This window comes from Peromyscus eremicus, chromosome 20, assembly GCF_949786415.1.
Source record: "Peromyscus eremicus chromosome 20, PerEre_H2_v1, whole genome shotgun sequence".
Taxonomy (NCBI): Eukaryota; Metazoa; Chordata; class Mammalia; order Rodentia; family Cricetidae; genus Peromyscus; species Peromyscus eremicus.
In genome coordinates, this window is record NC_081436.1 from 2,391,168 (window position 1) to 2,419,145 (window position 27,978).

The window sequence follows — 27,978 nt, forward strand, 5'->3', positions numbered from 1 at the left end:
TGCGCTAAGGAGGGGTGTGTGGAGGGTCAATCCTGGAGGAAGAGAATGTGGGGTACACCATGAAAAAGACAGACCTGAAATGGAGAAAGAACATCACATGGAGGTTTGGCTGTCTCAAATGTCAAGGTATGAAGGTCACAATAAGCCATGGTGAGCCACAAGGCCCAAGGCCACTGACCACATGTGGTGGCCTGGATTCAGGCACCCATAGCTGGGGAGAGTCCTCACCTCACTTCCTCCCTGCCTGGGTGAGAGGATATGGAGGGTTAACTAACCTGCTGGGCTCAGAAGGGACTCCCCTGCCCAGGTTTCACCCAGAATTCGCCAGGGACTGGAAAGGGGAATCCCCTTCATAGGTCCCTTCCTGGTTCTTAGGATCAAGAACTACTTGGCTGGGGTGCCCCCACCTCTCCCTAGCTTTAAGCATACATTCAAGAACAAAAAATAAAAAAATGGGGACACCTAGACAGGGTTTCCCCGGGGCTATCCCAGGGTTCAAGAAGACCACTGGCAGGCGGGTCTCTATGAGTAAAAGGCCAGACTGGTCTACAGAGTAAGTTCCAGGACAGCCAGGGCTACAGAGAGAAACCCTGTCTTGGGGGAAAAAGAAAAATCCCAAACAAACAAAAAGCCACTGGAATAGGGTGGAAGCAAAGAGGCTCTTCCCTGCCAGGCGCTTAATCAAGTATTTCCACATTTGTTGTCCTTTTTTTTTTTTTTTTTTTTTTTGCCGCTGAGGATCATCCGGGCCAACATGAGAAAGTGGCCCAGGTCACCAGGCCGGAAACGGAGGAAGTTCATGCAAGATTTCCCACAAATCAAAGCCAGGAGGGCTCTTGATTAAAAACACATCAAAACCCTCTGCAACTTTAGAGTTACAAAATCGCACTCCCTCCTGTCAACAAAAGCAAAGGTTGCAGAGCTGCGTCGTCTGACAACGTGAGAAGTCCGTAATTGCACTACCCGGGGCCGGGGCTCAGTCATCCTCCGGTGTCAGATTCCAGATTTCTGTCACCTCGCCCGAGCCCGGATCTGGCCTGAGCCCTCCTCCCCGGGACCCGCCACCGGAACATCGGGCCGGAAGGAACACGGCGGTCCCCGTAGCAGCAGCACCGCCGAGCACCGCCATGCCCCAGCCGCCCGCGCCAGGCCGTGCTCGCCGGGTGCGGCTGGGGAAGCCGCTACGTCACCGCGCAGTCCGCTGGGAGCGCGCGGGGCCAGCCAGGATTCCATTACATCACCCAAGCCGCGCTGTAAACACCGCTGCAGGTCATTGGCTGCCGCGCCGCCCTCCCAGCCAATAGCACGGGATTATGCAAATCGTCGCTGAGCCAACGCTTCCTTTGGCTCCGGTGTATGCAAATAGACGTCATTGCCTGGGTGGGGGTGGCCTGGGCCCGGGATGGGGCTGGGTGGGGGGAAATGAGGGTGTGTGGAAATTTGCAGCAGGGTTGGTTTGGAGACTTGGCATCCCAGATCTGTTCCAGCCAGTCCCGAGGGGCACGGAGTGCGATTAAAGGTGAATGCCCTCAATTCTGAGGCCCTTTTCCGTTAGGCCCATACGAGTAACGGTGCAAAAACGAAGTTAATTGCTGGGCGTGGTAGCACACACGTCTGTAATAATCAGCGTTTGAGAGCTGGCCTGCCTGAGTTACAAGAAACCCTGCCTCGAAAAAAAGCAAAACAGAAGGGCTGGAGAAATGGCTCAGCTGTCGAGAGCGCTGGCTGCTCTGGAATAGGACCCAGGTTTGGGTCCTCACAATCGCCCTGGACTCCAGGAGATCCAACGCCCTCCTCGACCTCAGCGGCCACCAGGCATGCACCCGTGGTGCACATACATACATTGTGCAGGCAAAACTCTCACACATATCAAATAAGTAGATGTTTAAGGTTTGTTTGTTTTTTAAGGAAACAGCAAAAACTAAGACAACTTGGAGGCAGGGAGGAGAAAGGAGGAGAGATGACGAGGTACAGAAAGCTGGAACATGCTTCCGAATGCTCAGGTCAAAGTCCTGTGAGAAGACACCACAGAGAACAAAAGAGACCCCTCTCTGCCCAGGAGGTAGTCAGAGCTCAGTTAGGGAGCCTGGTGTCGGGAGTGCCGTCTTATTGATTAGGCTTCTCCAGAAAACCAGCCACCATAGCACATAGTCAGATGTCCGGAGGAGCCTCGCTGTCACAGGGGTAGGTTCCAATGTCTCAGGAAAACAAGACAAAACTACACCTGTTATACAGAGGAATTTTTTTCTTGTCACTATTCCGTAAATAATTTAGTATTACAATAATTCACATAACATTTACCGCCCTAGACATTATCAGTACGCAACACTTTTAAGTCTAAAGAAGAACCAGGAGTGGTGCTTTGTGCTTGTAATCCCAGCACTCAGGAGACTAGGGTAAGAGGATCTTGAATTTGAGGCCAACCTGGGCTATACAGTAAGCCTATCTTAAAACCTAAATAATTATAGGGAAGAATGTATATATGATATTTGTGAATATTACACTGTTTTGCATAAGGAACTTGAATGCCTCAGATTCTGGCCTCCTCCTGGGGAGTCCTAGGATATCCCCAATGGATAGCAAGGATCTCTGGCTATAGAGATGTAGAGAGATATCTCTGGAAATTGAGGAACTAAGAATGCCCAAATCTACTGTATGCAAACAGGAGGCCCAGAGAAGCCAGGGGAACAGAGAACATCCCAATGTGATTCTGGAGAACCAGGAATTCTGTGTGGAATGTGAAGCCTCGCTCACGATGAAGGTGAGCTCCTGTTCCCCACACACTTCTGCTCTGTTCAGGCCCTCTGTGGATCAAGTAATTCATATCTGCTTGCTGAATGCTATCTTTTTAAAATATTTTATTTATGGTTTATTCATTTTTATTTCATGTGCACTGGTGTTTTGCTTGCATGTATGTCTATGTGAGGGTCTCAGATTCCCTGGAACTGGAGTTACAGACAGCAGTGAGCTGCCATGTGGGTGCTGGGAATTGAACCCAGGTCCTCTGGTAGAGCAGTCAGTGCTCTTTACCGCTAAGCCATCTCTCCAGCCCCTTATTTATTGTTTAAAGTGCACACATGTATATGATGTATGCAAAATAATGATGGGAGGGAGAGGAAGAGATAGAGAGGGAGGGAGAGGGAGGGAGTGGGAGGAAGGGAGAGCTAGTATGTGTGCATGTCACAGAACCAGTGTGGAGGTAGGAAGAGAACTCTTAAGAGTCAGTTCTCTCTCCATCCACCTATGGAGACAGGCTCTCTCTCGCTTCTACCACTGTGCAGCGTCCTCCAGGCTCGCGGGCTGGAAGACTTCCTCTGGACGCTGCTCCTGTTTCTGCCTCCCGCCTTGCTGTAGGAGTGCTGGGCTTACAGATGTGTGCTCCCTCATCCACCTTTGTGTATTGATCCCAGGGACGGAACTCGGGTTCCAGGCTGGTGTGGTGAGCACTTTTGCCGGCTGAGCCATCTCACTAGCCCACTGAAGACAATTTTGACTCAGTCTAGCCATCCAATGTGGCTGCCTTTCAGAGTCACCCTCTTGCGCGCCCAGAAACAATGTTTCACTAGCTCTCCAGCCACACCTTAGCCTCTGGTCAGGTTGGCACATTAAAATTAACTGTGGCAACTATAAGAAGAAAATAGAATATGGAAGGTCAATGAGACATTTAACTGGAAGTTGTTATTTAGAGAGGGATACGAAAGTGTTCCTCTACCAAAGCTGTCTGTTGCTTGCTTCTACAGGATCTATGTAGCCTTGGCTGGCCTCGAACTCACAGAGATCCACCTGCCTCTGCTTCCCAAGTGCTGCTGGGATTAAAGGTGTGTGCCACCATGCCCAGCCTGAAGCAGTTTTTAAACAGAGGGGAATTTTTCCAATTCCAACCAGAGGAAACAGTACACGAGAAAGCCAGAGGTGGGACAGAGCCTAGCTCCTTGAAGCAGCTGAATAAAGCAAATGGCTAGAGCATGGTGACAAGAGGAGGGAACCCTGCTGGACCGTGCAGGGCCTTGTGCCCGGGAGACCTACCCCAGGAGGGAACCCTGCTGGACCGTACAGGGCCTTGTGCCCGGGAGACCTACCCCAGGAGGGAACCCTGCTGGACCGTACAGGGCCTTGTGCCTGGGAGACCTACCCCAGGAGGGAACCCTGCTGGACCGTACAGGGCCTTGTGCCCGGGAGACCTACCCCAGGAGGGAACCCTGCTGGACCATACAGGGCCTTGTGCCCGGGAGACCTACCCCAGGAGGGAACCCTGCTGGACCGTACAGGGCCTTGTGCCCATGCTGGGCTGGCGCTTCCTTGCGTCCTTCTTCTTCCACCAGCCCTGTGAGGTGAGCACTGCTTTGGTATTTAAGAAACTGTGGCCCCAAGAGGCTGTCACATCCTGAGAAGTAGCAGGGCAGGGTTCACATACCAGCCCCTGTGGTCTCATGGGCACACTGTGGCTGCTGTTGCCTCCCAGAGAGGAAGCTGAATTGGTTACTTCTGACTTCCATGTCTTACTACAGAGCTGGGGAAAAAAAAAAAAGTAATCTTTGCTCTATATGTGTCACCTGCTATTATAAGACCTCTGGCTGACTGGAGAGGTGGCTCAGTCATTAAGAGCACTGGCTGCTCTTCTGGAGGACCCAGGTTCGGTTTCCAGCACCTGCAAGGCAGCTCATAAATGTGAGTACATTCAGTCCCAAAGGATTCAGCGGCCTCTGCATAAGTTGCATGCACACACGTTCAGGCTGTCTTAGTTAGGGTTTCTATTGCTGTGATAAAACACTGTGATCAAAAGCAACTTGGGGAGGAACTGATGGAGAGGCCATGGAGAAGTGCTGCTTACTGACTTGCTCCTCATGGCTTGCTCAGCCTGCTTTTTTATGGCACCCAGAACTGCCAGCCCAGAGATGGCATCTCTCACAAAACACTATTCTCCCCCATCAATCACTAATTAAGAAAATGTGCCACAGGGTCGCCTATAGACCATTCTGGTGGGAGTATTTTCTCAGTTGAGGATCCTTCTTCCCAAATGACTCTCGCCTGTGTCAAGCTGACATAAAAGCTAGCCACCACCTCAGGCAAAACACCCACACACAAAAAAGTTAACATTTGAAAGAAAAGAGAGATAAGAGGGTAGGTTCGTAGTACATTGGTATGTGCGCGCGCGCATGCGCGCGCGCGCACACACACACACACACACACACTTTTTTTTAGCTGGGGTAGAAATGATTCATGCCTCTGGCCAGCAGGGGGCACTCTGGAGGCTGTGGAGGACTGACCTGCTGGCAAAGGTGATCTTGTGTGCTGTCCCGGGTTGCCAAGAGATGATGTTCCTACTGCTCTCAGCCTCTGGAGCCAGCTCTGGTTACTGCTGACAGGCCCCACAGGAGACTGCCTGAAGAGTCAGGCTGGTAGGAGAGTGCCAGAGGAGACAAGTCTTTCCCGGTGCAGGCAGTGAGTGTGGTGTTCTGTTACTGTTGGGGACCCATAAACTCCCAGGGAAGGCACAGAGCACTGGGCAGGGCCTGAGCAGGGACAGGTCTGGGAGTGAACGGGTACAGGAGAGAGTCCTGCACTCTACCAATGGAGCTACCCCCCCCCCCCCCCCCAGCCTGGTTGGTTTGTTTTCCGTCGTTCTGGGGATTACATCCAGGGCCGCTCACATTCTAGGCAAGTGCTCTTCCTCTAAGCTATATCCCCAGTCTTTTTATTTTCCACTTTGAAACAGAGTCTATACAAGTTCTGGAGACTGGCATAGAGCTCACTCTGCAGCCCAGGCAAGCCTTAGATTTCCAATCCCCTGCCTTAGCTTCATGAGTAACTAGGATAACAGGCGTATGTCACTGGGCCTGGCAGATATTAAAAGATACAGAAATAGGTGATCATAATCATGGTTTTTTTTGGTACTGGGAATGAAATCCAACTCACCTTGAACGTAAGACTGGATGGTCTTTAAAAGTTCAGCCATGGGTCTCTAAGGAATAAAGGGTAGCACCTGATCCCTAGAGTGGCACCGGGTTCTTCACTGATGCCCACTCTCCAGTGGGCATCAGAGTGTGTGGGTACTTCCTTGTGTCTGGGGCGGGGTACTATATCAGCCAGGATCCCTTTGCCCAGTTTCTTAGGTTCCCTTTCCGAGAGGCCTTGGCAGAGGACCCAGAAGAGCAGAGTGCCCAGATGTGCTGATGGCATGAAAGTGCTTGCCATGGGGAAGACCTGGCCATCAGCCTTCCAGGAGGCTGCCGGGGGACTGAGCAAGGTGATCCGCCAGGCACTCACACCATAAATGTCCAAACACAGAGACACTTTAGGACTGTTTCCTGTAGGCCAGGCAAGGTCACCCTCCCAGGAAGGGCTGGGGAACCCAAGCTATGGCAGGCCCTCGGGTCACTTCAGGAGTGTCTGGTGGTCAGCTGATGGTCCTGGGGACCATTCATCATGCTCCCAGCCCATTCTGCTGACCATGACTATTTCCAACTGTGGACAGAGAGCTGGTTACATAACAGGCTAGAAGCTAGAAGATGAGTTGAGGGGTGTCATGGCAGGGAGGGACTTTCCCCAGGCAGGGCAGCACCTCAAAGGTGTGGGAGGAGCTGAGGGTCTAGAGGAACCACTGAGGACAGCTACACAGCCAATCAGCCTGCTTAGATGGCCCATCCTCCCCTTCATGAATTGGAGCCCTCAACCCCCTAAGCTCTGCCTTGCTCGAATCTGCCCCTGGCTCTCTGGAAGAACCCGGTGCCAGTTCCCACAGCCTTCCTCCTCCTGTGGGTATGGGAGGTAGAGCTTCAGGGGTATGGTGTGGGCGGTGGGTAGTCTGGACTCAGATATGCTGGTTCAGTGTGTTTCCGATGAGCTTTACTATTTGAAGTGGAAGGATATATTCTTTGAATCATGGCTGTGAGTTAAGAGCATATTCCAGCCAGTTGCTCTGCTTGCCTGAATGGTCTGCAACCAGTTACTTAAGCACTGCAAGCCTTACGTGCCCGTGTAGAAACAGATCAGGGCTACTGCCTTTCTCCCTGAGTCATGAGGATCTGAGCAGTTTGTATGCATGAGGCAGTTAACCAGCTCCTGGCCCGAGGTCAGCCCCGTGTAAGTGTTGGCTATAATTAGACAATATTTGCGGATCGCTTTCCTCAGCCTTGGCTCCTAATAAGCTCTTGGTGAAAGGCACTGGTTATTTTTAACTTCTTTCTCTCGCACTCCCTTAATCCTTTCCATAAACCCACCTTCATTTAGCCTTGCGACGGTGAAAGTGTGTGTATCTTACAGTTCTCTAATGTTTATACTTGCAAAGCATTTCTGTTCCGACCTCACAGCAAACCCGTGAGCTAGCAGCACACACTAAAGCCATTGCTGTCATTTTGCAGAGCCAGGGACAGGGTGTGATCTGCCTAGAGGCATCAGCTGCTAAGGGGTGTGTCCAAGCTACCAGGCCGGGTGCTCTGACCTGAGGCACCAGAGCTTGCTTCTGAGTGATATGGCCAGGGCATGCCAGCTCCAGGCTGCCAGGACAGATTAGTTGGGGGAGAGAGGGTTCCAGTGCTGGGAGCACTCACAGAGTGGGGAGAAAGGAGTCTATATAATATTATAATAATCATTCTTTCTAGTGCCTAGGGGCTTCCCAGGAGCTGTGTTGTAGTGCCCTCTACTGGCCATAAGTGGCACTGTTGACTTTTAGATGAGAGAAAGTTTATATGACTATTCATAGTCATATAAATTATCCAAGGCCTATGGGGTGCCAGATCGTCTCCTAGGGACCAGAGAGATCAAACAAAGCTCCCAAAAAAGCCCTGCACATGGGGCATGAGGGGAAATAATTGAGAAAGAGACTGAACATTGACCTCTGGTCTCCACATACACACACATGCAGGTGTACCCACAGACATGTACACACATTAACATGCACACATACAAAGCACTGAACATGGTGATATGTGCCTATAATCCTAGCACTCGAGAGACATAAGAATCTCTGTGAGTTCAAGGCCAGCTTGGTCTACATATCACATATTGACTTCTGGGCCAGCCAGAGTTACATAGTAAGACAGTCTCAAAAAAGAAAGAAGGAAGGGCTGGAGATATGGCTCAGAGGTGAAGAGCACTGCCTGCTCTTCCAGGGGTCCTGAGTTCAGTTCCCAGCAACCACATGGTGGCTCACAACCATCTGTAATGAGATCTGGTGCCCTCTTCTGACCTGCAGGCAGAATCTTTAAAAAAAAAAAAAGAAAGAAAGAAAGAAAGAAAGAAAGAAAGAAAGAAAGAAAGAAAGAAAGAAAGAAAGAAAGGAAGGCAGGCCCTGGTCTTTCATGGAGATACATTCACATTCTGGGAAAGGAATCCAGACATAAATATATATGCCAGAATGCCATTTAATAAAAAAAAAAAATGCAACAACCACAATGGGAGAGGGGAGACCATAGGGAATGGCAGAGAGTACCAGAGATTCAATGACCAAGGACAACATGGCTTGTAGGAGGCAGCCGAGGATCCGGGCCTCGGTGACGTGCCACTCTCTGGACAAAGGCCATGGGGACAGAGGAAGAGTCAGAAGACACTGCTGGGAACCTGCGGCCAGGTGTGCTGGAGAAACAGTGAGTGTGGTGTGCCGGGGAGACAGTGAGTGTGGTGTGCCGGGGAGACAGTGAGTGTGGTGTGCCGGGGAGACAGTGAGTGTGGTGTGCCGGGGAAACAGTGAGTGTGGTGTGCCGGGTGGGAAGAGAGCCAGGCCAGAGAGGCGAGGCCTCCCGCCGCCCCCTTCCCTGGGTGACGCGTGAGGAAGCGCACCACGTGGGCTCCGAGGGTCAGGTGGCTGGAGACCAGTCCTGCTCGGGACAATGACATGGAACGGCGCAGATGGCACCGTGTGCAGGGTTTCACCTCAGCCTGTGCTGTGTGCAATCCTTCACGGCTGTGCTGAGGAAGGTCCTGGGGCAGACATAATGATTTCACAAGGACTCGAGCCCAGGTTGGCCTGGCTTCAGAGTGCAGGCTTTAGGAGAGTGGAAGAAAAAAGGCAGGACAGGAAACGGCATTTAATACAAATGCCCCACTTACCTTATTTATAGGCTTAGAAAACGGCTGCCAGGGCTGGCGAGATGGGGGGGGGGGGGAGCACTTGCCACCAAGCATGGCAACCTGAAGTTGATCCCCAGGACCCACATGGTGCAAGGAGAGAACTGACTTCCACAGGTTGTCTTCTGACCTCGACACACACGGTAAATAAGACAATAAAACTTTTAAAAGGAAACAGACTGAAGTTGATATATTCTGTGGTGATGTGGTGAGACCCAGTCTCCAAAAAAAAAAAAGAAAGAAGAAAGAAAGGGAGGGAAGGAGGGAGGGAGGGAGGAAGGGAGGGAGGGAGGGAGGGAGGTCAAGAAAAAGGGACTGAAGCCCGGAAGCCAGGGGCCGGGTGACAAAGGGAGCAGTGCCCGAGTGTGCCAGCAGAGGGCGACACGGCCCTACCGCTCTGCTGGGCAGAGAGGACCACAGCTCTCGCCCGGCCCGGCCCTCATGGCCAGGGAGAGATGGGTGCCTCCAGGCTGGGCCTGGAAGTGGGAGGGAGGTTATCCCCTCAGGGGAACGCGATGCATGTGCGGCAGGAGGCCAAGCCGGAGGCGTGGAGTGGGGTGGACGTGGCCAAGGAGGGCCCGAGTGTGCAAGAAGGGTCTGGATGTGCAAGAAAGACCTGGGTGTGCGAGGATCCGGGTGTGCAAGAAGGGCCTGGGTGTGCAAGAAAGACCCGGTGTGCAAGAAGGACCCAGGTGTGCAAGAAAGACCTGGATGTGCAAGGACCCAGGTGTGCAACAAGGGCCTGGGTGTGCAAGAAAGACCCGGGTGTGCAAGAAGGACCCGGGTGTGCGAGGGCAAGAAGGGTGTAGCAGAGGCAGAGAGGGCCCTGTCGCATCTCTGGACTGCCTGAGACGTTGAGATCGGCTGCTGCAGGGCGGTGGTTACTCACTTAGGCTCCACCACCTGCTTCCCTCCCAGCTCCCAGTGAAACACAAGGCAGAGTCCCCATGTCCACCCACACCCTGCTCGTGGCGGCTCCGCCTCCAGGAGAGAGCCTGCCTCTGCAATTCAGCCGTCAGGCTCTCAGCCCCAGGGTGGGCGAGGGTGGTGAGGGCGATGCCCAGCTGACTCTCTCTACTGGGGTGTCGCCTCTTTATTCCATCCCACTTTAAACAGTGGGATGTCCAGAGCTTGCATGTGAGCCCTGCAGTCTCTCCCGCAGCTGCTGGGGCGCAAACCTCCGGCACCAGCCCGAGTCTGATTTCTTTCTCCCAACGCGCGTAATTGTTGATCTACAGATGAGCCCCAATTGGCTGCATCCAGTCCTCCTGCAGGTCCTGCAGATAGGTTGTGACCACCAAGCATCCAACTGGATGGAGATGCTAATGTCTCCAAAGGCATCCTAGCCTCCCAAGAGCTTCATCCAATCTGTGAAAGAGGAGGGTTCTGGGCCAGTGGGAGGCATAGGTCCCCTGGTGCCCCACTTCCCAGGCAGATATACCCCCACTAGTTCAGTCAGTATTTACAGTTCACGGTGCTGGTGGGAATGGGTTCAGAGACCTAGTGTAATCTACATTTAACACCTATCAATACATTCTTACATAATAGCTGTTTTTTTTTCTTTCTTTCTTGGTTTTGATTTTTTTCCCCCCTTGATTTCTGAGACAGGGTCTCAACATGCAGCCCAGGCTGATCTCAAACTCCTGCCCCAGCCTCTGGAGTGATGGGATTACTGTAAGTGGCCCTGCTCTTTCTCCTTCTCCTCCCCACCCCCATCATCAGGGATCTTTCTACCTCGCCCAAGATGACTGTAAACTTCCCTGCTCCTGTGCCAGCCTCCCAAGTAGCTGGAATGACAGGTGCCCACTGCTCTGCTCAGCTTTGGAGTACCTTGAAAAACAAGGTACTACCCAGAGCGCCTGGACCAGAATGGTAAAGCAAGGGGAGGGGAGGGGCCCACAAAGTGCTGTTAAATGCCATCCGCTGCGCTTTATCCACCAAGCTGGTGCTTGTTTGACCAGAGAAAATAGGGTTGGAGCTGACCTTCCATAAAAGAGGAATCTGGAGGATTCCAGACAGTACTGTGTTTGCTGTGTAGATAGCAGCTGTCCCCCTAAGAGCTTGCTGAGAGGACCTGAGAAGTCTGTGAGACTCTGGGGAAGAGACTCAAAGGCAACATTTGTATCACTTTTACTTTTTGTACGAATACGCGTATTCTCTCTTGAAGCGCCAGCTTCCGGGAGGGAAAACTGTCTAGAGGTGAGGTCTCCCTAGGGTAGAAATTCCAGTGTCTGGCAGGTCAGCAAGCATAGCTCCTCCTGCCTGGTGAAGTTTGGGAACTCTCAGACCCCAATTCTGTTGGTGGAAATCAAGTATGTTCAGTGTCCTGGATTTACTATCAGTTCCTCCACAGGGACAGAGCTCCCTCCGATCTCTACCATTGGATCTCCCACTCAGTGCCAGGTCCTGAGCCAGCAGGAAGCAGAGGTGGATGGAGCAGGGGTCTCTCCCTTGATAGCCTGTAGGCTATGAGACACAAGGAGGGGCAATGGGAACCAGACAGGAGAACGTCAGAGTGATTCCCATGAAAGACCAGCGGACAAGGAAGCTCCAGATTCTTGGAGTGTGGAGCAGGACAGTGAGGAGGGGCCCCAGGAGGGGACGCTGGGTGGGCAGGGCCCAGAGGTGCAGTACTCCGAGGTCACCACCAGAGATCAGCACCCTGCCGTGCGTACAATGTCTCACCTCGGTCTCCTTGTTCAAGAACTCTGTCGCCTCTCCTCTCTGAGGGCATCATTTCCTCTTTAAGGTCATTTGATCCACTCCTTTCTCTACGCAGGACCAGGCAGCCTCTAGCCAGACAAAACTTGACGTCTCTCTTGACCCTGGGGAATCCCGTATGTCTCTCATCTCTCTAGCTCCACCCCTGTCGTCTGGTGAGCAGAAAGTACCTCCTAGGTCTCTGCCTCTGCTCTGGCTGCCACCCTTCTTAAGTTCTCTGGTGCGGTTTTCTGGGGGAACCTGAAGCATTGAAAAATTCTTCTTCAGCAGAATTTTTCACAAGTGCCAACAAAAACCCTTTCCATACCCAAGGCCCTTTTATGTGCCTCAGAACCACGTTTTCAGAGCCCACCCCTCTTCTCCACCTTAACGGGAATGTTCTCATTGACGTGGAACTTGGGTCCCTCTTAACTGGGTCCTTCTGTGACCTGGCCCATCTCAGACCCTGTTCAGTCAAGTCTCACCTTCTGTTGGCCCCACCCCCACCCCCTCCTCCACCCACAGTTTTACAGGCTCGTCCCAATCCTCGCCATCTCTTTGACGCTGACCTCATAGTCCCCTCCTCCAGGAAGCCTCCCCTCTCGGGCCCAAGGTGGAGGGGGCAGGACCAGGAGATACAGGGCTAAGTTATGCTGGGGAGATGGGGCAGGTGCCCAGCTCTGTGGGGACCTCGGACAGAATCTCATCTGAGGGGCTGTATCTTTCCCACCGTGTGTGACACCTTCAGTGGAGCCCACTTTCCTCCCCGGAATTTCTTGGGGGGGGGGTGCTTCTGGCCTGGGGCAGAACAGAAGGCTGGTAGGAAGGGGAAGGAGGCAGGGCAGGGAATGCCGACCACACAATATTGCAGTCCCTGCTCCTTCCCCACACACCCCCACCCCCTCCGCCAAACACGATCCCTAGGTTAATTTTTAGCAACACAGCTCGCACATTAGTCACTCCCTGTCACCCACCTACACGGCAGGAGGCTGGTGCCGTCATCCATCAGCTGAGAGGTGGGATCTGGCCCCACCCTGGACCACTCTCCCCCTCTCCGGGGTGTATGAGACCAGCTGGGTAGGAGCCCTTTCAGCCTGGGCGAGGGGCACTGACATCCCTCCCCGGACGGCACGGCAGGGCGGTAGGGACAGGCTGGTGAGAGTGTGGTTGGGAACCTACCCAGGGAGGAGGAAGCCCGGGAGGCTCAGGAACCCGGTACACCCAGCAAGAGCTAACCTGTGCCAGGCAGCCGGGGCTCCTCCTCTAGACCTGAGCACTAGGGATGCTCAGCCCCACTGCAGAGCAGCTGTTCAAACACAAGAGCTTGGAGAAACTGTCTTCCTCATCCAATGTCCTCCCTTCCCAAACCAGAAAAGCCACAGGGACAAAGTGCAGGTGCCACCACGGCAGCCACCGCCCGGCCCCAAAGGGACGTTGTAAGAGGAGCCCATAGGTGCCAGCTGCAGGTGGAGCAGAGGAGGGACCATCTGTCCCCACCCCTGGGGCTGACAGGTGGAGAGGCAGTGTTTCCCCTGATCCAGCTGTGGTCCCAGAAGGCACGTGACCCTCTTGAGCTTTTATTGAGCCTCTGCTGTGGGTGGGCCTTGGATGAGGCCCTTGGGGGCAGCTGTAATAACTGACTCACAAGTTGGTTTTCATCTTTATTATTTATTGCCATGATGGGGACTGAACTCAGGACCTCACACATGACGTCTCTGGCACTGAGCCACACCACAGCCCTGAGGTGCAACTTTAAATAAGGCTTTGTACCTACCCCAACCATGGCAGAAGACAGACACAAAAATATCAATACAAGAAGTCAATATGACTCCCAAGCTGCAGAAAGTGCCATAAAGAAACAAATGCCTTGAGGTAAAGAATAACGGGGACAGAGACCAATACCAGTGGGCCCAGAAAAATCTTTGAGGGGTTGTTGTTATGTTGGGACCTCAGGACAAAGAATCAATCCAGAAAAGTATCCAGGCAGAGGGAACAGCATAGGCAGAGAGGCCAGGGGCAGAGAAAACGTGGCGGAGTTTGGGATAGGAGCAGAGAGTTCAGTTTAAATACCAGTGGCATGAAAGGGGAAAGAATTTGAGGTTGCAGAGAGAAGATTCCGTGAGGTCTAATGCAAGCCATCTCAAAGAAGTGTGGATGGGTTTGTGTACTACACAAGGGTTCCATTGGCTGAGAGACTGGGCCCGTGCTTTTCTGTAATGTGACTGCTTAGAGTGAGGCAGTGGGCAGACCATGGTAGAGCTCAAACTTCATGCTTTTCTTCCAGGGGAAGCCGTGAGGGCTTGGAGCCGAGAGTTGAGATTTGATTTTTCTATTTGTTTGTTTGCTTGTTTTTTGTCCCGAGACAGGGTTTCTCTGTGTAGCTTTGGTGCCTGTCCTGGAGCTTACATATATGTCTGTGTGAGGGTATCAAATTCTCTGTTTTGTTTTGTTTTTTGAGACAGGGTTTCTCTGTGTAATTTTGATTCCTGTCCTGGATCTCGCTCTGTAGACCAGGCTGGCCTTGAACTCACAGAGATCCGCCTGGCTCTGCCTCCCAAGTGCTGGGATTAATTTAAGTGTGGTGGCACATGCCTGTAATCTCAGCACTCAGGAGGCAGAGGCAGGAGGATTACTGTAAGTTTTGGGACAGCCTGGTCTACATAGCAAGTTCCAGGACAGCCAGGGCTATGTAGAAAGACCTTGTCTCAAAAGTTTCAAAAGAAACTTTTTTTTAATTAAAAAATGTGTATTTTTATTGTGTGTGTGTGACTTATGTGTTTAGTACAGTTGTACGTGTGCCACAGTATCCGCACGGTGCCAGAGAACAACTTTCAGGAGCTGTGTCTTTTCTTTTATTGTGGTTCTGGGCATCAAACTCGGGTCACTAGATGTATACAACGTGTGCTTTTACCCCGAGGCATTTTACCGAACCCCGATTTTCTTTCTTCCTTTTAGAAACAAGGTCCACTCATGTAGCCCAGGCTGGCCTAACTTGCTGTGTAGCTAGCTGAAACTAATCTTGACCTCTTTGATCCTCTACCCCGCCCCCGCAGGTGGTCAGGTGGGTGCCATCTCTGGGCTTGCTTTTGAAAGGGTCACCTGACCACTGGGTGAAGGACGGTTGACACCAAGATGGGGAAAGAAGTGGGGTGCACACATGGAAGGGAAGTACAAGCTGTGGAGTGGAGTGTGCCCAGGGAAGGGCCCACGTAGACGCCCTTCAAAGCTACAACTGAATGCTGGCCACCACCGTGGAATAGGGGTCTTAGGTGCCGCCAGCTTGCTGTGTGACTCCCGAGCCCGTCACTCCACAGACATGTGGTGATACCTGAGTATCAAGGCAGGTGGGGATACCCTGGAGCTGGTTTGGACACACTGTATTGAGGGTCCCGTGTAGTAGGATTGGTCAGGAATAGAGCAGTGAATGCAACAGCAAGTCCCTGAGCCCTCGTGAGTGGGGAGGAGAGGCCAAACCCGAAACCCATTAAGTCAAGACAGCTCCAGGTGGTGATTCACTGTGTCACAGAGGGCAGGGCACATGTGACTGGGTGGGCGGGCCTTAGGGAGGCAGAGCAAACACTGAAGGGGTCACTTGTGGAAAAGCCAATGAAGAGACCTGGTGTCTGTAGCCAGCATCCAGGGCAGTAAGGGGCCCAGGAGACGCTCAGGGCTCACGGGAGGGGACTCACATCGGAGGACTGGGAACACCGGGTTCTAGAAGAATGGAGAGCCAGGAGACTGAACCTGTCACGGGTTGGGTGGACAGTGGCTTCTACTCAAGGCAGACCTCGGGAAATCTCCCGGGGAGCCAGGCTTTCTCACAGGGACAGTAAGGGACTTTAGACAAGTGATCCCTCTGTCTGTTGTATTCAGGGAGGAAAGCTTCGAAAATGTACCTGAACAAGAGGGCCAGGTTCTGAAGAGGGTGTGGGGCCTCAGTGCAGGTCAGTGCATGTTCATTAAAATCCCCTAGACAATTTCCCCGGCTTCAGGCTAAAAGAAAGATGTAAAATGCAGCCTGTGTGTGTTCGGATGGGGGCTGCATGGTGGAGTCAGAGCTTGCCTGAGCAGTCCTCCCCCACAGGCAGTTACCAGGCGGACACAGATGCAAAAAACCATCAATTTTATACAGTTTGTGGTTCAGAAGCAACATACGCCAAAAAACGGTGGCACAGTCCAGGCTGCCCCACCCCACCTGAATGAACTCCTTCCTGCTCCCCAAGGAGCACAGGACCCAGGACCCCTGCCTGGCAAGACCCACTTAGTTACAGGCCCCTGGAGAGGGGCCAAGCCCTTAGGGGTCAAGGCTGCAGGGGAGTAACCAGCACCTTGCCCCCTTGGGACCCACTGGTCCATTGTGTGTGTGCATGTGCGTGTGTGTCTGTCTGTCTGTGTAGGGCGGGGAATGACCCATCACGGATCTCCTCTCCCCAAGGCGAAGGGTTGGGGAGCAAGTAGAGCTGAGGAGAGGGTTTCTTGGGACAGGGCCCCCACAAGGCACAACTGACCCAGACAGTAGGCCGGCACAGCCCTCTTTGGTCCCAACTCTCAGTGTCTACTCTCCCCCTGCAGAGATCATGATGTGGTGTAGGGGAAGGAAGAAAGCAACCAGGCTCCCTTTTTTTCTCAGCGGAGACAAGCCGTGAACCGACCAGACCGGCCAGAGCTAGCCAAGGACCCTCTCCCGCAGCTTTGGGCTCCTGGGGTCCTTGGACCGGCACTCCTGCCCCCACTTTCTGCACTGGCTGTTAGGACGAATAAATAAATAAATACCTCCCGCCTGCCCACCCGCGCCCCTACAGCTGGCTCTCCTCTTCCTCCAGGGAGCGGTTGAGTCCGGGGATGAACTTGAGCAGCCGCCGGCGGAAGCTGCGGTACTTGGTCTTGCGTAGGCCGGCGGCGCCGCACAGGGCCTGCTCGCGGGCCTCAGTCCAGAGCGCGCCCGGCGCGCCCCCGCCGCCACCCCCGCCCGGGCCCGCGCACCGCACGCTGGCGCTGCGGCTGAGCGCGGCGCGGGGTGCGGGACACAGCACCGACGCCGGGGCCTCGGGGGCGGCGCCCGGGCCGGGCGTGCGCGCGGGGGGCGGCGGGGGGGGCGGCGCCTGCGGCTCGGCGCCCCCGAAGAAGCAGGTGTGGTACACGGCGTCGTCGGCGTCCCCCTTGGCCCGCCGCGCGCTCCCGCGGGGACCCCCAGGCGCAGCGAGGAGGGGCCCAAAGGGCAGCGAGCCAGGGAGCAGGCCAGCGCCGTAGAGGCAGGAGCGCACGGACTCCAGTGTGTCATAGATGCTTGGGTCCTTCACCACCAGGCCTGTGGGGACAGAAGTCCAGGGAGCTTCCTGAATCCCGGGGCCAGAGCGCCCTAGGCTGAGGGTCAGGGGGCATGAGCAGGATACTCGGTTCTTTCCCGCTGGCCACCTACGTGGGCGCTGAGCCCAGCCTTTCTGGCTCCAAACCTGGAGTTAATAAACTCCAGAGTGCCACTTAGGACGACAGAAAGGAATGACACACACAGCCTTCTTCTTTTTCTTTTTTTGGAGACAGGGTCTCTCCACTTAGCCCTAGATGTCCCGGACTCAGTAATGTAGACCAGGCTGGCCTGGAACTCGCAGAGACCACCCCCTCCATCCCTCCATCCCCCCCACCCCCTGCCCCTGCCTCCAAGTGTTGGCAGTGCTCAGTCCTAACCTCCAGAGAGCCACTGAGCCACTGTGAGAACAAAACTGTGTATCGGCTTAGGGCAATGTAGTGTCCAAAGCAGGAGCTCGGGACTCTTCACGGTGGAGCGCAGCAGCCTGCTAGTTCTAAGAGGGGAATACTGATGGGGATGTCTGTGGGGACATCCGGCCTACTCACCATGCACTAGCCGCTGCTCCTGAACCATCAGCGATCGATATTCTCCCCACTTCTCATACAGGGTTTGCTGTAAGACACGTGCAGCCGGCTGTGAGGACTAGCAGGACACCAGCAGGATATGGGGACGCATGGGTCAGGGGGAAAGGCACAGAAGCCTGAGGGCTAAGGGAGGTTGAGAAAGATGAAGGAGTCCTTGAAGGAGCGGGCCTGGAGGCCAGGGAATGGGAAGCGTAGGGGAGAACCTGGGCTTGCTTGGTCCCCACCTTAAGGTACTGCAGACGCGCCTCTAGTTCTGCCTTCCGAATGGACGTCCCATACAGAGTTTCCAGTCTGAAGGATCGAGGGGACAAACGCTGAGCAAGCCTGAAGGCTGAAGGGACGCCACAGGCTGAGCTCAGGAGCTCTTATGCACTGCACCTAGACAAAGGTACCTGAGAACGTTGCCGGATGCCTTGATGATATCAACAATCTCTCGGTGCCGGATGCCTTCCACATTGAGACCGTTGACGCTGGCGATGGTGTCCCCTGCCAGGAAGAGAAGGAGTCAGCACCCATTTCCCAGAGCATGAAGGGAGGGCTCCAGCCAGAAAGGGCAGAATGGTAACCTGGAGAACCGCTCCTGAACTCCCTTCCACAGTGCTGGGGAGACCTGGACATCTCTTTACCCCACTCAAAGTACACAGAACCTAGCTGGGCTTGGTGGCGCACGCCTTTAGTCCCAGCACTCGGGAGGCAGAGGCAGGCGGATTTCTGTGAGTTCGAGGCCAGCCTGGTCAACAGAGTGAGTTCCAGGACAGGCACAAAAACTGCACAGGGAAACCCTGTCTCAAAAAACAAACAAACAACATCAAACACAAAACCATAGGCATGTCTCCCTGCACAGAGATCACCAACTTGTCTGGACAATCTAGGCAAGGTGTGGGGGTTGGGATAAGAGAAGAACTAAGTTATCAGGCGCACCCTCAGGAAGCTCTGTACCCCAACACGGAACCCTCCCAGATTCCCATGCTCCCCCTGGAGTTAGCTACTTCTATTTAACCCACATCTGTCACAAGACTCATTCAACACAGGGAAGGCACAGGGTTAGTGCCCAGCTGGGAGCTGGCACTGGCTCCAGGCATTCGAAGCTTCAGCTTTTGGAGGTCAGGCCCTCCATGCTGGAGACTCTAAGGGCTTGTTTGGGATCCTGGCTTTGGCTACATCAAAGACAACCAGGAACTACCCAGCAAAGTGTTGCTGGTATGTGGGCAAGGAAGTAAGGGCTTTGGCAACTGTGCTGACCGAATGGGTGTGGACTCATGTAGTCTCAGGCCGCCCCGACTGGGACCCTAATTTCAGGGTCTCCCGCTGGAGTGTCATTTCCTCCATCAAGGACATAGCACGGGTGCCCCAGCTGGAGCGGGGAAGACAGGTCCTCGTGGACCCTTTTGAGGCAGACCTGGAAGAATCTCTCTACCAGATTCTGCCCAGCTGGACTGCCCAGCTGCCAGGAGGCACAAGAGCTGCACAGCAGTAGCGTCTCCTTCTCCGGGACCCGCTCCGTGCTCGGGGAACCACCTCCCCACACTGTGTTCTGTCTCGTTTTGCAAAAGAAGTACACAGGGTCCCACACTAAATAATGGCCAGTGTGCCCGAATCCAGAGTCCAGACTCTGTTCATTCTTCTGGCTTTCTCCAAGTTGAAGGAAGAAAAAAAAATATATGCCTCTGCTTAGGAGTAGTTATATATACCCTGTCCCAGAGCCCTGTATTCTGGGTTCAGGGTCTACCTGGTGTGAGCCCAGCCAGCTGGGCAGGGCTGGACTCGTGAACTCGGCAGACGAAGGTCACCATCTCTACGCGCTGCTCCTCCCGGTGGTGAAGGCCATAAGTCTGGGAACAAGCAAGGGGACACTCGAAACAGAGGCATGCAGCTCGGCCCACCCTCCGGACTGGCCTCCTGACCCCTTGCCCCTCCGTGCCCAGCTCTTCCTACCTGGATTTCAAAGCCGAAGGTCTGGTTGTCCGTCTTCTCCAAAGTCAGCACCTTCCTGCAGAAGACATGGACGTCGAGATTACGAGAAGTCAGGAAAGAATGGAAGAGCTGGCTGTGGTGGTCCATATCTGTAACCCTGGCACTTGAGAGACTGAGGCAGGAGGATGTCCCATTTGAGTATGAGTTACATAGTGAGGCCCTGTCTAAAAATGCAGTAACAAAAACAGGAGTGTGGCAGCCCCACGGCTTAGCTCTCAAGGATGTAGAAGTCTGATCTAGAACATTCCAGAAGGACCCAGAGTCTCCAGCGACAGCTCATTCTTCACAGATTTTTGGAATGCCCTTCCCAAACCCAAATGAAATTGGCCTCAGGGAGCTGCACAGAATTAAAACAGCCTCCTATAAGGGGAGGGAGGCATCAGGAAAGGCTGGCCCTGAGAAAGGACGAGCCTAGCAGCACCCTAGCCTTCGGGTGAGCCTGGCCATAGACCCACTCACTCACTGAGGCCCCCAATTTGGCCCCAGGGTTGGAGCATCCTGGCTCCTCTGCTTTGGGGAGAAGACAGCCCCACCCCCAGGGGCCAGTCACGAGGCTGGGCGCAGACCACAGCCGCTCCTCCCAGCTGTGGTGTGGCCAGCCCACCAGATGTGAAGGCTGGGGGAGGGGAGCCTGGGGCCACCCCTTCCCGAACTGAAGGCTGCCTGCAGGACACAATGGTCTGGAACCGCTCCAGATCCTAGCCTGCTGGGGGAGCCCAGAGTTTCCTCTGCCCACCCCCTCCCTTCCTTCCCGCCAGCCAGAGGCAGAATAAAGTGGCTCCTAAGGCCCCTTTGAGTCTGGCAGCCTCAAAAAGGCCCTGGAGAGCAGGCCTCCATGCAGCTCCTAGCCTGAGTCACACCCCCTGCCACCTAATGCTGTGTGGCACACTCCCCTTCTTTGAAAGGAGCTTTTAGCCCCGTGCGTTCTGGGGCAGGAGCAGGGGCCTGGAAGCCCTGTGTCTGCCCCAGTGCTTTCTGGGTTCCTGGAAGGGTCTGCAAACTTTTACTGCACAGAGCCAGATGGTAAATATTTCAGGTTTTGTGGGCCCCATATGGCCTCTGTCATGTATTATTCTTTGTTTTTACAACCCTTTAAAATATTAAAATAAGCCGGGCATGGTGGTGTACGCCTTTAATCCCAGCACCTGGGAGGTGGAGGCAGGGGCATCTCTGTGAATTCAAAGACAGCCTGGTCTACGTAATGAGTTCCAGGACAGTTCCAGGCAGGGGTCTATAGAGAGACTCTGTCTCAAAAGAACAAGAAAAACAAAGCAAAAAAAAAAAAAAAAAAAAAAAAAAAAAAAAAAAAATTAGATTAAGTTTGTAAGTGTGTGCATATATATTTTCTTAGTTGAAGAGTCAAACAAGCCAATCTGGCCAGTAGGCAACCGTTTGCTGGCCCATTTCAAAGGAAGCCAGGCCCAAATCAGGCATGAGATGTGGGCAAAAGGGAACCTGAGCTCCAGGTCTAGGGTGAGCACCTAGTCCTGTCCACATCTCAGATCCAAGTGCAGCTACGGGATAAGACCACGTGATCGGACCCACACAAGACTAAAGGTTTGGGGTGTCAGACTCAAACATCTGGTTATAGAGTGTCTGGGTCCACTGAGGTGGGCTGGGTTGGGCTTAGGGAAGCCATAGAGGACATGAGGACACTCCCATGGTGCCTCCTACTTCCCACCCTCCACCTCTCATTAATCCAGCTCTTCCCAGGAAGAGGCAACTGACAGAGATTGGGGGTGGTTAAGGAGCACCTAATGACTCAAAAGTGCCCCCCCTTATTCTGCCGCCCCTTCATACAGCCCACACCCCCACCTGCCCCTCAATCCCAGCAGGGGAGTCATGCTCAAGGATGGGAGATGCCTCCCAGGGGGCTGGGCTGAGATGCTGTGTGGTGCCCCCCTCCCCCAGCACCTCACTTTTCTGGACCACAGCAGGGGCTTTGGGTGGGGGTGACTCACCGCTGCTGCTCAGGACTCTGGCTGAAATTCTTCCAACGGAATCCTGAGCCCTTGGTGGGAAAACGGCCAGAAGACAATGAGAAGGAGGGCTAGCCTCGAACACGTGCTGAGAAACTCTCTCTGGGGGGACTCTGACCTGAGCCCCACTTCCTGCTGCCCGTCTTCCCTACCAGCTCCACCTCTGCTTTGCTGGTGTGACTATGTGCCAAGTGCAGTACCCCAAGTGCACTACCATCACTCCCAGAGTTCAAGCCACCCCTGGGACCTCTAGGGCACATCTGTCCTGGGTTCTAGACGGGCGAACTTTTTTTTTTTTTAAAAAAAGAGTTCATTTATTTTTATTTTATGTGCATTGGTGTTTTGCCTGCATGCATGTCTGTGTGAGGGTGTCAGATCTTGGAGTTGTAGACAGTTGTGAGCTGCTCTGTGGTTGCTGGGAATTGAACCCGGGTCCTCTGGAAGAGCAGTCAGTGCTCTTAACTGCTGAGCCATCTCTCCAGCCCCTAGACAGGTGAACTCTTAGCCTCTACTGGTTAGCTTGGGGAAGATTGTGACTCTAGAATGAGCTTCACCACTGGGATCATGTCTGACAGCCCAGGCCTTCGAGGCTCCAAAAGCTGAGGCAGGAGCTTTCCCCTAATTGAAGAGAAAGAAGGGTAGGAAGCCACTGGGCTTAAGGTACTAACTCCAGGGTCCCTGCCAGCTGGGTCTGCCCATTAGTTCAGGCAGACAGTAGTTTGAGAGAGCAGAGAGTCAGGGGCCGTGCAGGGTAGGAAGCCACTGGGCTTAAGGTACTAACTCCAGGGTCCCTGCCAGCTGGGTCTGCCCATTAGTTCAGGCAGACAGTAGTTTGAGAGAGCAGAGAGTCAGGGGCCGTGCAGGAGGCTGTCAACACCAGCCAGAACGTGGTAGAGGGGTCAAAGCTCCTAAGAACAGGTTGCCTGGGGGCTGGCTGTGGACTCCAGCTGCAGCTGGCTGTGTCCTCCAGACCCGAACCTCTTGATACTGCCGTGCATTTTTTTTCTGAGACAAAGTTTATAACTAAACAAACAAAAAATCCGAGTCAAACCTGTCTCACACTATAGTTGAGAAACTGGGGGCTCTTTTTTGGAGGAGAAGGCCCCTAACTCTCTAGGGCTCTAGAGAGCCTAAAGCAATCTCTGTCCCTCCTAAGATTTTGGTTCTTGGAGGAAGTCCCATCCGGGACCAGCCCTTTCCCAAAGTGCCAAAACAACTTGAGGCCTTCCTGGGTTGTGTTCTGGTTAATACTCCCTAACCGCCAAGCTGCCTCAAAGCAAGGAGGAGAAGGGGACCCCTCATCCTCCAGAGCCAAAGCTTAGCCTCAGGGTGGGGACAGTACCCAAATAGGCCAAGGAGGAAGGACTGGGCAGCACAGAGAGACCCCTTTGTTTTTCAACCCGATTTTCATAAAATGCAAATTCTCAACAAGCTGTTCATTGTGTGTAGTGGGGAGCCGGGGACCTAGGAGAGAAGGAGGGGGCCGCGTGGAAAGGCCACCCATCCCTTCTCCTTAACCTGGGTCTTGGGTCTCAGCATCTGAGCACTCAGGTCCTCCCAGGCCAGAGGAACAGCCTCACACTAACGGGGACACGCAGAGAGCGGGTGCGGCCGGCATCCTTCCTGCCCTGTGACCTCTCCCACCGCGTCCGGTCCTGGCCGAACTCAAGAGGGCCGCGCTCTCGCAGCCCGCATCTCAGATGCGGGACCAAGCGTGAGGCCCTGAGCCCAGGAAGCCGGGCGTCCTAGCGGAGGGGGTGTTCTCGGGAATTCGCGGCACTACTTCCACCGAGCCATTAGCTTCTCTCCCGCCCAGGGCTCCCGGACCCTCAACTTGTCTGAGGCAAGCGGCAGAATTCCTTCCTTAGCCCTTCCTGCTCCAACTTCAGGAGGTGCTTGGGTCAGGGGGGTCCTGGGAGTTCTAGACTTCTGGACACCGGCAGGCTGAGCGGGAGGCGGCAGAAAGCCAGATGGAGCGAGCCGGGGAAAGGGGGTGCTGGGGCGGAGTCAAGGCCGGAGAGTGGGAGGAGGTGGGGCGTCTGCGCGTGGGGAGCGGAGTGGAGTGGAGAGCCAGCCGAACCGGGGGCGTCGTGGCGGCGGGGGCCACAGCTTTCCGAGCTGGGAGTGGGTAGGTTTGCGCCTTTTGGGGGGACAGGGCCGAGCCAGGCGGGTGGCCCAGGGTCGGGGGGGTTGGGGTGGGGTGGGGTGTGCTGAAATGTGGCAGTCATCAGGGCGCTGCTGCGGCGGAGTAGGTCCTGCCGAAGGGACGCAGGTTAGGGAACGCACCTTTCGGCGGGGCAGCGTGCCCCCGGACACCGCGAGCGCACGGTACAGCTCCGCCGGGTGGTAGTCCTCCAGCGCCGCGTACAGCTCGTCTCCCGGGTTGGCTCCCGGCGGAGCGGCGGCCGCTGGGGGGCCCGCGGGGGCCGGGGCCGGGGCCGGGGCGGCACGAGCCGCTTCCGAGTCGGGAGCCCGGCCAGCGGGGTCCGGCGCGGCCGCCGCCTCCTCCTTCTGCTGCAGCTTCCTGAGTCGGCGGAGGGTCATGGCTCCGGCGCCCGGCGCCCCTAGGAGGCTGCGCTCGCTCCGCTCGGCGGGGATGGCTTCGGCTGGGGGAGTCCAGCCGAGCGGGCCGCGTGTAGCCCGGCTTTATAGACTCCCGGGAGGCGTAGGGGAGCGGCCTCCGGTGGCCTCGCCCCCCGACACGCTGGCACCGCCCCCTCCCCCCGGGGAGGGGGGACCCCGCGATGGCGAGCCCCGCCCACAGCGCGCCGTGGACCGCCGGACTCGGGAAACTCTTGGGGGGACTCGGGCGCTCCGTGGGGGAAACCTAGGCGCCCACGGCAGCGGGAGGGACGGGACATCTGGGGCGAGCGGGGGTTTGCGCGCTACCTGGAAGCAGTCTGTGAGAGCGCGTTGGTGGAGAGCTGAAGTTTGGGAAGGAACGAACGATGGCCATAGTGGTTCGTGGAGATGGGGGGCGCAGTGAGGAGTCGTGGCAAATGAGCTGAGGGAGGCTTTGAGATCCGGGAAGGTGGTGGGGGGTCAGACGCGGTGGGGAGAGACTGCAGGAGGCCCTGGACCGGGGGGGGGGGAGGGTTGTGGTTTTTGAGGAAGGAACAGGGAGAAATCTCTGAACAGACCTCGCAGAAGCCCCTGGGGACTGAGGGGCTGAGGGTTTCACCGTCCACCTGCATCCTAGAAGAGCTAAGGTTACCTTCCTTTCCCAAAGCCAGGGGGAAGAAGGTAGACTGTGGAAACCTGCAAGTAAAAGATTTAATTTGGAGTCGTCCCCCCCACCCCCCATGCTGGAGTTCAGCCTCCCTTTCCCCACGTGGGGCTTGGAATACGCCCAGAGAAGGTGCTCAGTGTTGGGGCATGGCGGTGCTGAGCCATTCCCTAATCCTGACTTAGACACTCTTTGTTACCATGGCTGCCAGGCTGCAGGAGAGGCGGATGACCCAGCCCATGTCTGTCGTCAGTGATTCCCAAATAAGAAGCGAGAGAGGGAAGTGGTCAGTGTCTAGCCACCACAGAGAGCCTGGGGCTCCACGTTCGGACACGCGCCATTACATGTGTGCTTTACATACATCACAACAGCCGTGTGAAGTAGGTACAGAGGAGGAAACTGAGACCCAGGCAGAAAGCACCTTGCTGGGAGGATCACTCAGAGGCAAAGCTGAGGTCCCAAACAAGGCAGCCTGGTTCTAGGGCTCCGGCCTACCTACTCTAGTGACTTCAGTTCTTCAACCTGAGTTTGAGCCCCACTCTGTACCAGGGGCTGGCTAGACACTGGTGTAACGGAGGAGCTTGGTCAGGCGGGGGCAGCATGCTGTACATGTGCCGTGTAAGACACCTACTGTGGGGGAGAGGGGGGAGGGGGAAGCAAAGGCCCGAAGGCCAGGCGAGGCGGTCTTCTACCTGTTTGGGTTCACCACTCTGGCTATCTCCCTGCATCTTGCCCACCCCCAGGCCCCTGCGCCCCACCATACAACAGGGAGGTGGGAGGGGAGGGGTGGGCCTCCACACTCAGAAACTGCACAAGTCCAGATGGCAGGATGCTTTGTGGGGTGGGGGTGGGGGTGCCTTTAGAGCTAGGGTCTAGCTACCTTTAATGCTTTTCTCCCCACCACCCCCCTTTAACCACCGAGCGGCCATTAGTTGAGGGGCCAAGGGAGTGTTAGTGGAGAAGCGTGTCTCTACTGGGAGCATTAACACAGATGGGCCCCTGGACCGTCTGTGGCCTGCCCCTGACAGACTGCATCTGTAGGGAGGGGGGTTATAAAGGCAGAAGGTCCAAGAGTTTCTGTTATATTCATTCCAGTGCTTATCCATGAAAGGACCCTCCCCAAGAGGACCCTGCACAACTTCTTCTATGAAGGAGCCACCTCCGTACTCCAGAGGATTACTTGCTCAGTTTATGCCTAACAGCCCCGTTGACATGGGCAGACGCAGAGGCAGACGTCCCTCCCCACGCTCCCAGTTTGTGCAAGTGTGGCAGCCTCTGGCCTCTCAGTGAGAAGCCAGCACAGGGAACTGAAGTTCCCCCCTAAGAAGGAAGGTGCTGGAAAACCCACAGCAAGTGTGAACCCAGAAAAAGGCAATTTCTATAAGTCATTGGCGTGATTTCCTCAAATCCTAGGATTTCAGAGCTGGAAGGGGCCTCACGTTCTGGAAAAGATGTGTGTGGTCCAAGCCCTCCTGCCTGTAACAGCAGCCAGAGAGGAAAGACGACCCCAGAATGGGCTGAGGCACCCAGGACTCTTGATGAAGGCTGTAGCTGGCAGCTGCAGGAGACCGCCCCATCCCTGCCTGCTTCCCCGCCCCTCGTGTCTCCAGGGAGGGATGGGTAGTCCTAGGTGCCTCCCTGTGGGATGGTGACGCCCTCTGCTGGTCATGAGCCTTGAGGTGGAAAATGTCTGGACTCAAAGGTGGCCTGGTGACTGCACCCCCGGGACACCCAGCGGTGTTTTCGGATCCCACACGGCCTTTGTCCCTCTCAGGAGGCTCTGTGCTTGGCTGGTCACTGAGGTCACAGCGAGGGACTTGTGAGGAGGGAGATGATGCAGGTGAATTGCACTGGAGACGAGCAGTTGCTGGGTTTTCTGGGGACAGTAACCTCCCTTCACAGCACAGCTCCAGAGCTCAGCCTTCTGCTGCTCTCCCCGACCTCCTCAGAAACCACACCCCTTGTCTAGCATCTGTTCTCTTCCTCCAATCTGCTGCAGCCTTCAGCAGGCCTTCTGGCACTCCAGAATGTCCCTTACCCCCTCGTGCCTCCCAGCAAATCCCCTGTGGATCTGCTCCTGGGAAATCTATACTCTGTCTGCAACTTCTGCAGAAGCAGGTGTCTTGTTCCCAGGGAGTTCAGGTTTCCCAGACCTTTGGCTCCAGCTGCCCTGGCTGAGATGGGCTGGGTCTAAGGAGGGACCTGGATAGTGTGGGATTAGTAGGGGCTGTCCAATGGACAAAGCCCCTTCTCACTTTTTTGTTTGTTTGTTTGTTTGTTTTTTCGAGACAGGGTTTCTCTGTGTAGCTTTGCACCTTTCCTGGAACTTGCTCTGTAGCCCAGGCTGGCCTCGAACTCACAAAGATCCGCCTGCCTCTGCCTCTGGAGTGCTGGGATTAAAGGCGTGCATCACCACGGCCCGGCTCCCTTCTCACTTCTTTAGGACAACCCTTTGCCAAGTCTCCCACCAACCCACAATCACCTCCTGTGACCTCACAGACCTGCTTAAACCCTGGGGTACCCTCAGGAAGTTGGAACACTAGCGCTGTGGAGTTCGGGCCTTCTAGAGCCTCAGTGAAGCACTTACGCCAGGACCCAGAACTGGCAAGGATGAATGAATAGCTCTGTGGATGCCGCCCCGCGTCTGCACTGGGGGTGGGGGTGGGGGTGAGTGTCAGCAGGACAAGGCCTGGGGTTCAGCTGGCCTGCTGGTCCACCAGGAATGAGGGGCTGGGCCTCGGCTGCATGACATGGCTGCTCACAGGAGGCCTCGAACAGCCGGTGGGCAGCTGGCTGGGCAGGGAACGCTTGTTCTCTTAATGGCTCCCATTGCCTAACAACGTTCATGGGCGAGTGCTGGTGCTGGGCCCCGCCAGGGAGGGTTCCAGCAGCAGCCCGATCCAGTACAGCTCGGCGACATGACTCCTAGGAGACGGGACAGTGTGTGTTGGATATGGGTGTCTCATGGTCTGGTCCCATCCAGAGGCCAAGGGCCATCTGCCTCTTGATTGGTCGGTTGGAGTGTCGGAAGGGTTTTCCTCAGAGCAGCAACACCTCACTCCTAAGACCTGGAGTAGCATTATCTTACCCCTCACTTCAGCACAGGTACTCATGGGGAAAGCAGGAAGTAGTAAGAGCTCT

The 27,978-nt window shown here is 55.0% G+C and overlaps 1 protein-coding gene across 1 annotated transcript; it reads right to left on the reverse strand.

The window, feature by feature from the left end:
• Positions 1-16,311: 16,311 nt before the first annotated feature.
• On the reverse strand, positions 16,312-24,681 carry Tamalin (trafficking regulator and scaffold protein tamalin). The gene is made up of 8 exons (XM_059247463.1): positions 23,898-24,681; positions 21,594-21,643; positions 19,594-19,648; positions 19,388-19,490; positions 18,051-18,144; positions 17,883-17,949; positions 17,620-17,686; positions 16,312-17,074 (listed from the first exon to the last, which is right to left on the reverse strand). The coding sequence occupies exons 1-8, from the start codon at positions 24,153-24,155 to the stop codon at positions 16,563-16,565; spliced, it is 1,206 nt and encodes a 401-aa protein (XP_059103446.1). The 5' UTR covers positions 24,156-24,681; the 3' UTR covers positions 16,312-16,562.
• Positions 24,682-27,978: the final 3,297 nt, after the last annotated feature.

Bases quoted from the DNA above. Each gene is read 5' to 3' on its own strand.
- Tamalin (XM_059247463.1), bottom strand. From the start codon at position 24,155: ATGACCCTCCGCCGACTCAGGAAGCTGCAGCAGAAGGAGGAGGCGGCG. The intron at 18,145-19,387 runs GTAGACCCTGAA...TCTTCCTGGCAG, and splicing joins GCTGGCTGGGCTCACACCAG to GGGACACCATCGCCAGCGTC. The intron at 17,950-18,050 runs GTACCTTTGTCT...TCGATCCTTCAG, and splicing joins GCATCCGGCAACGTTCTCAG to ACTGGAAACTCTGTATGGGA.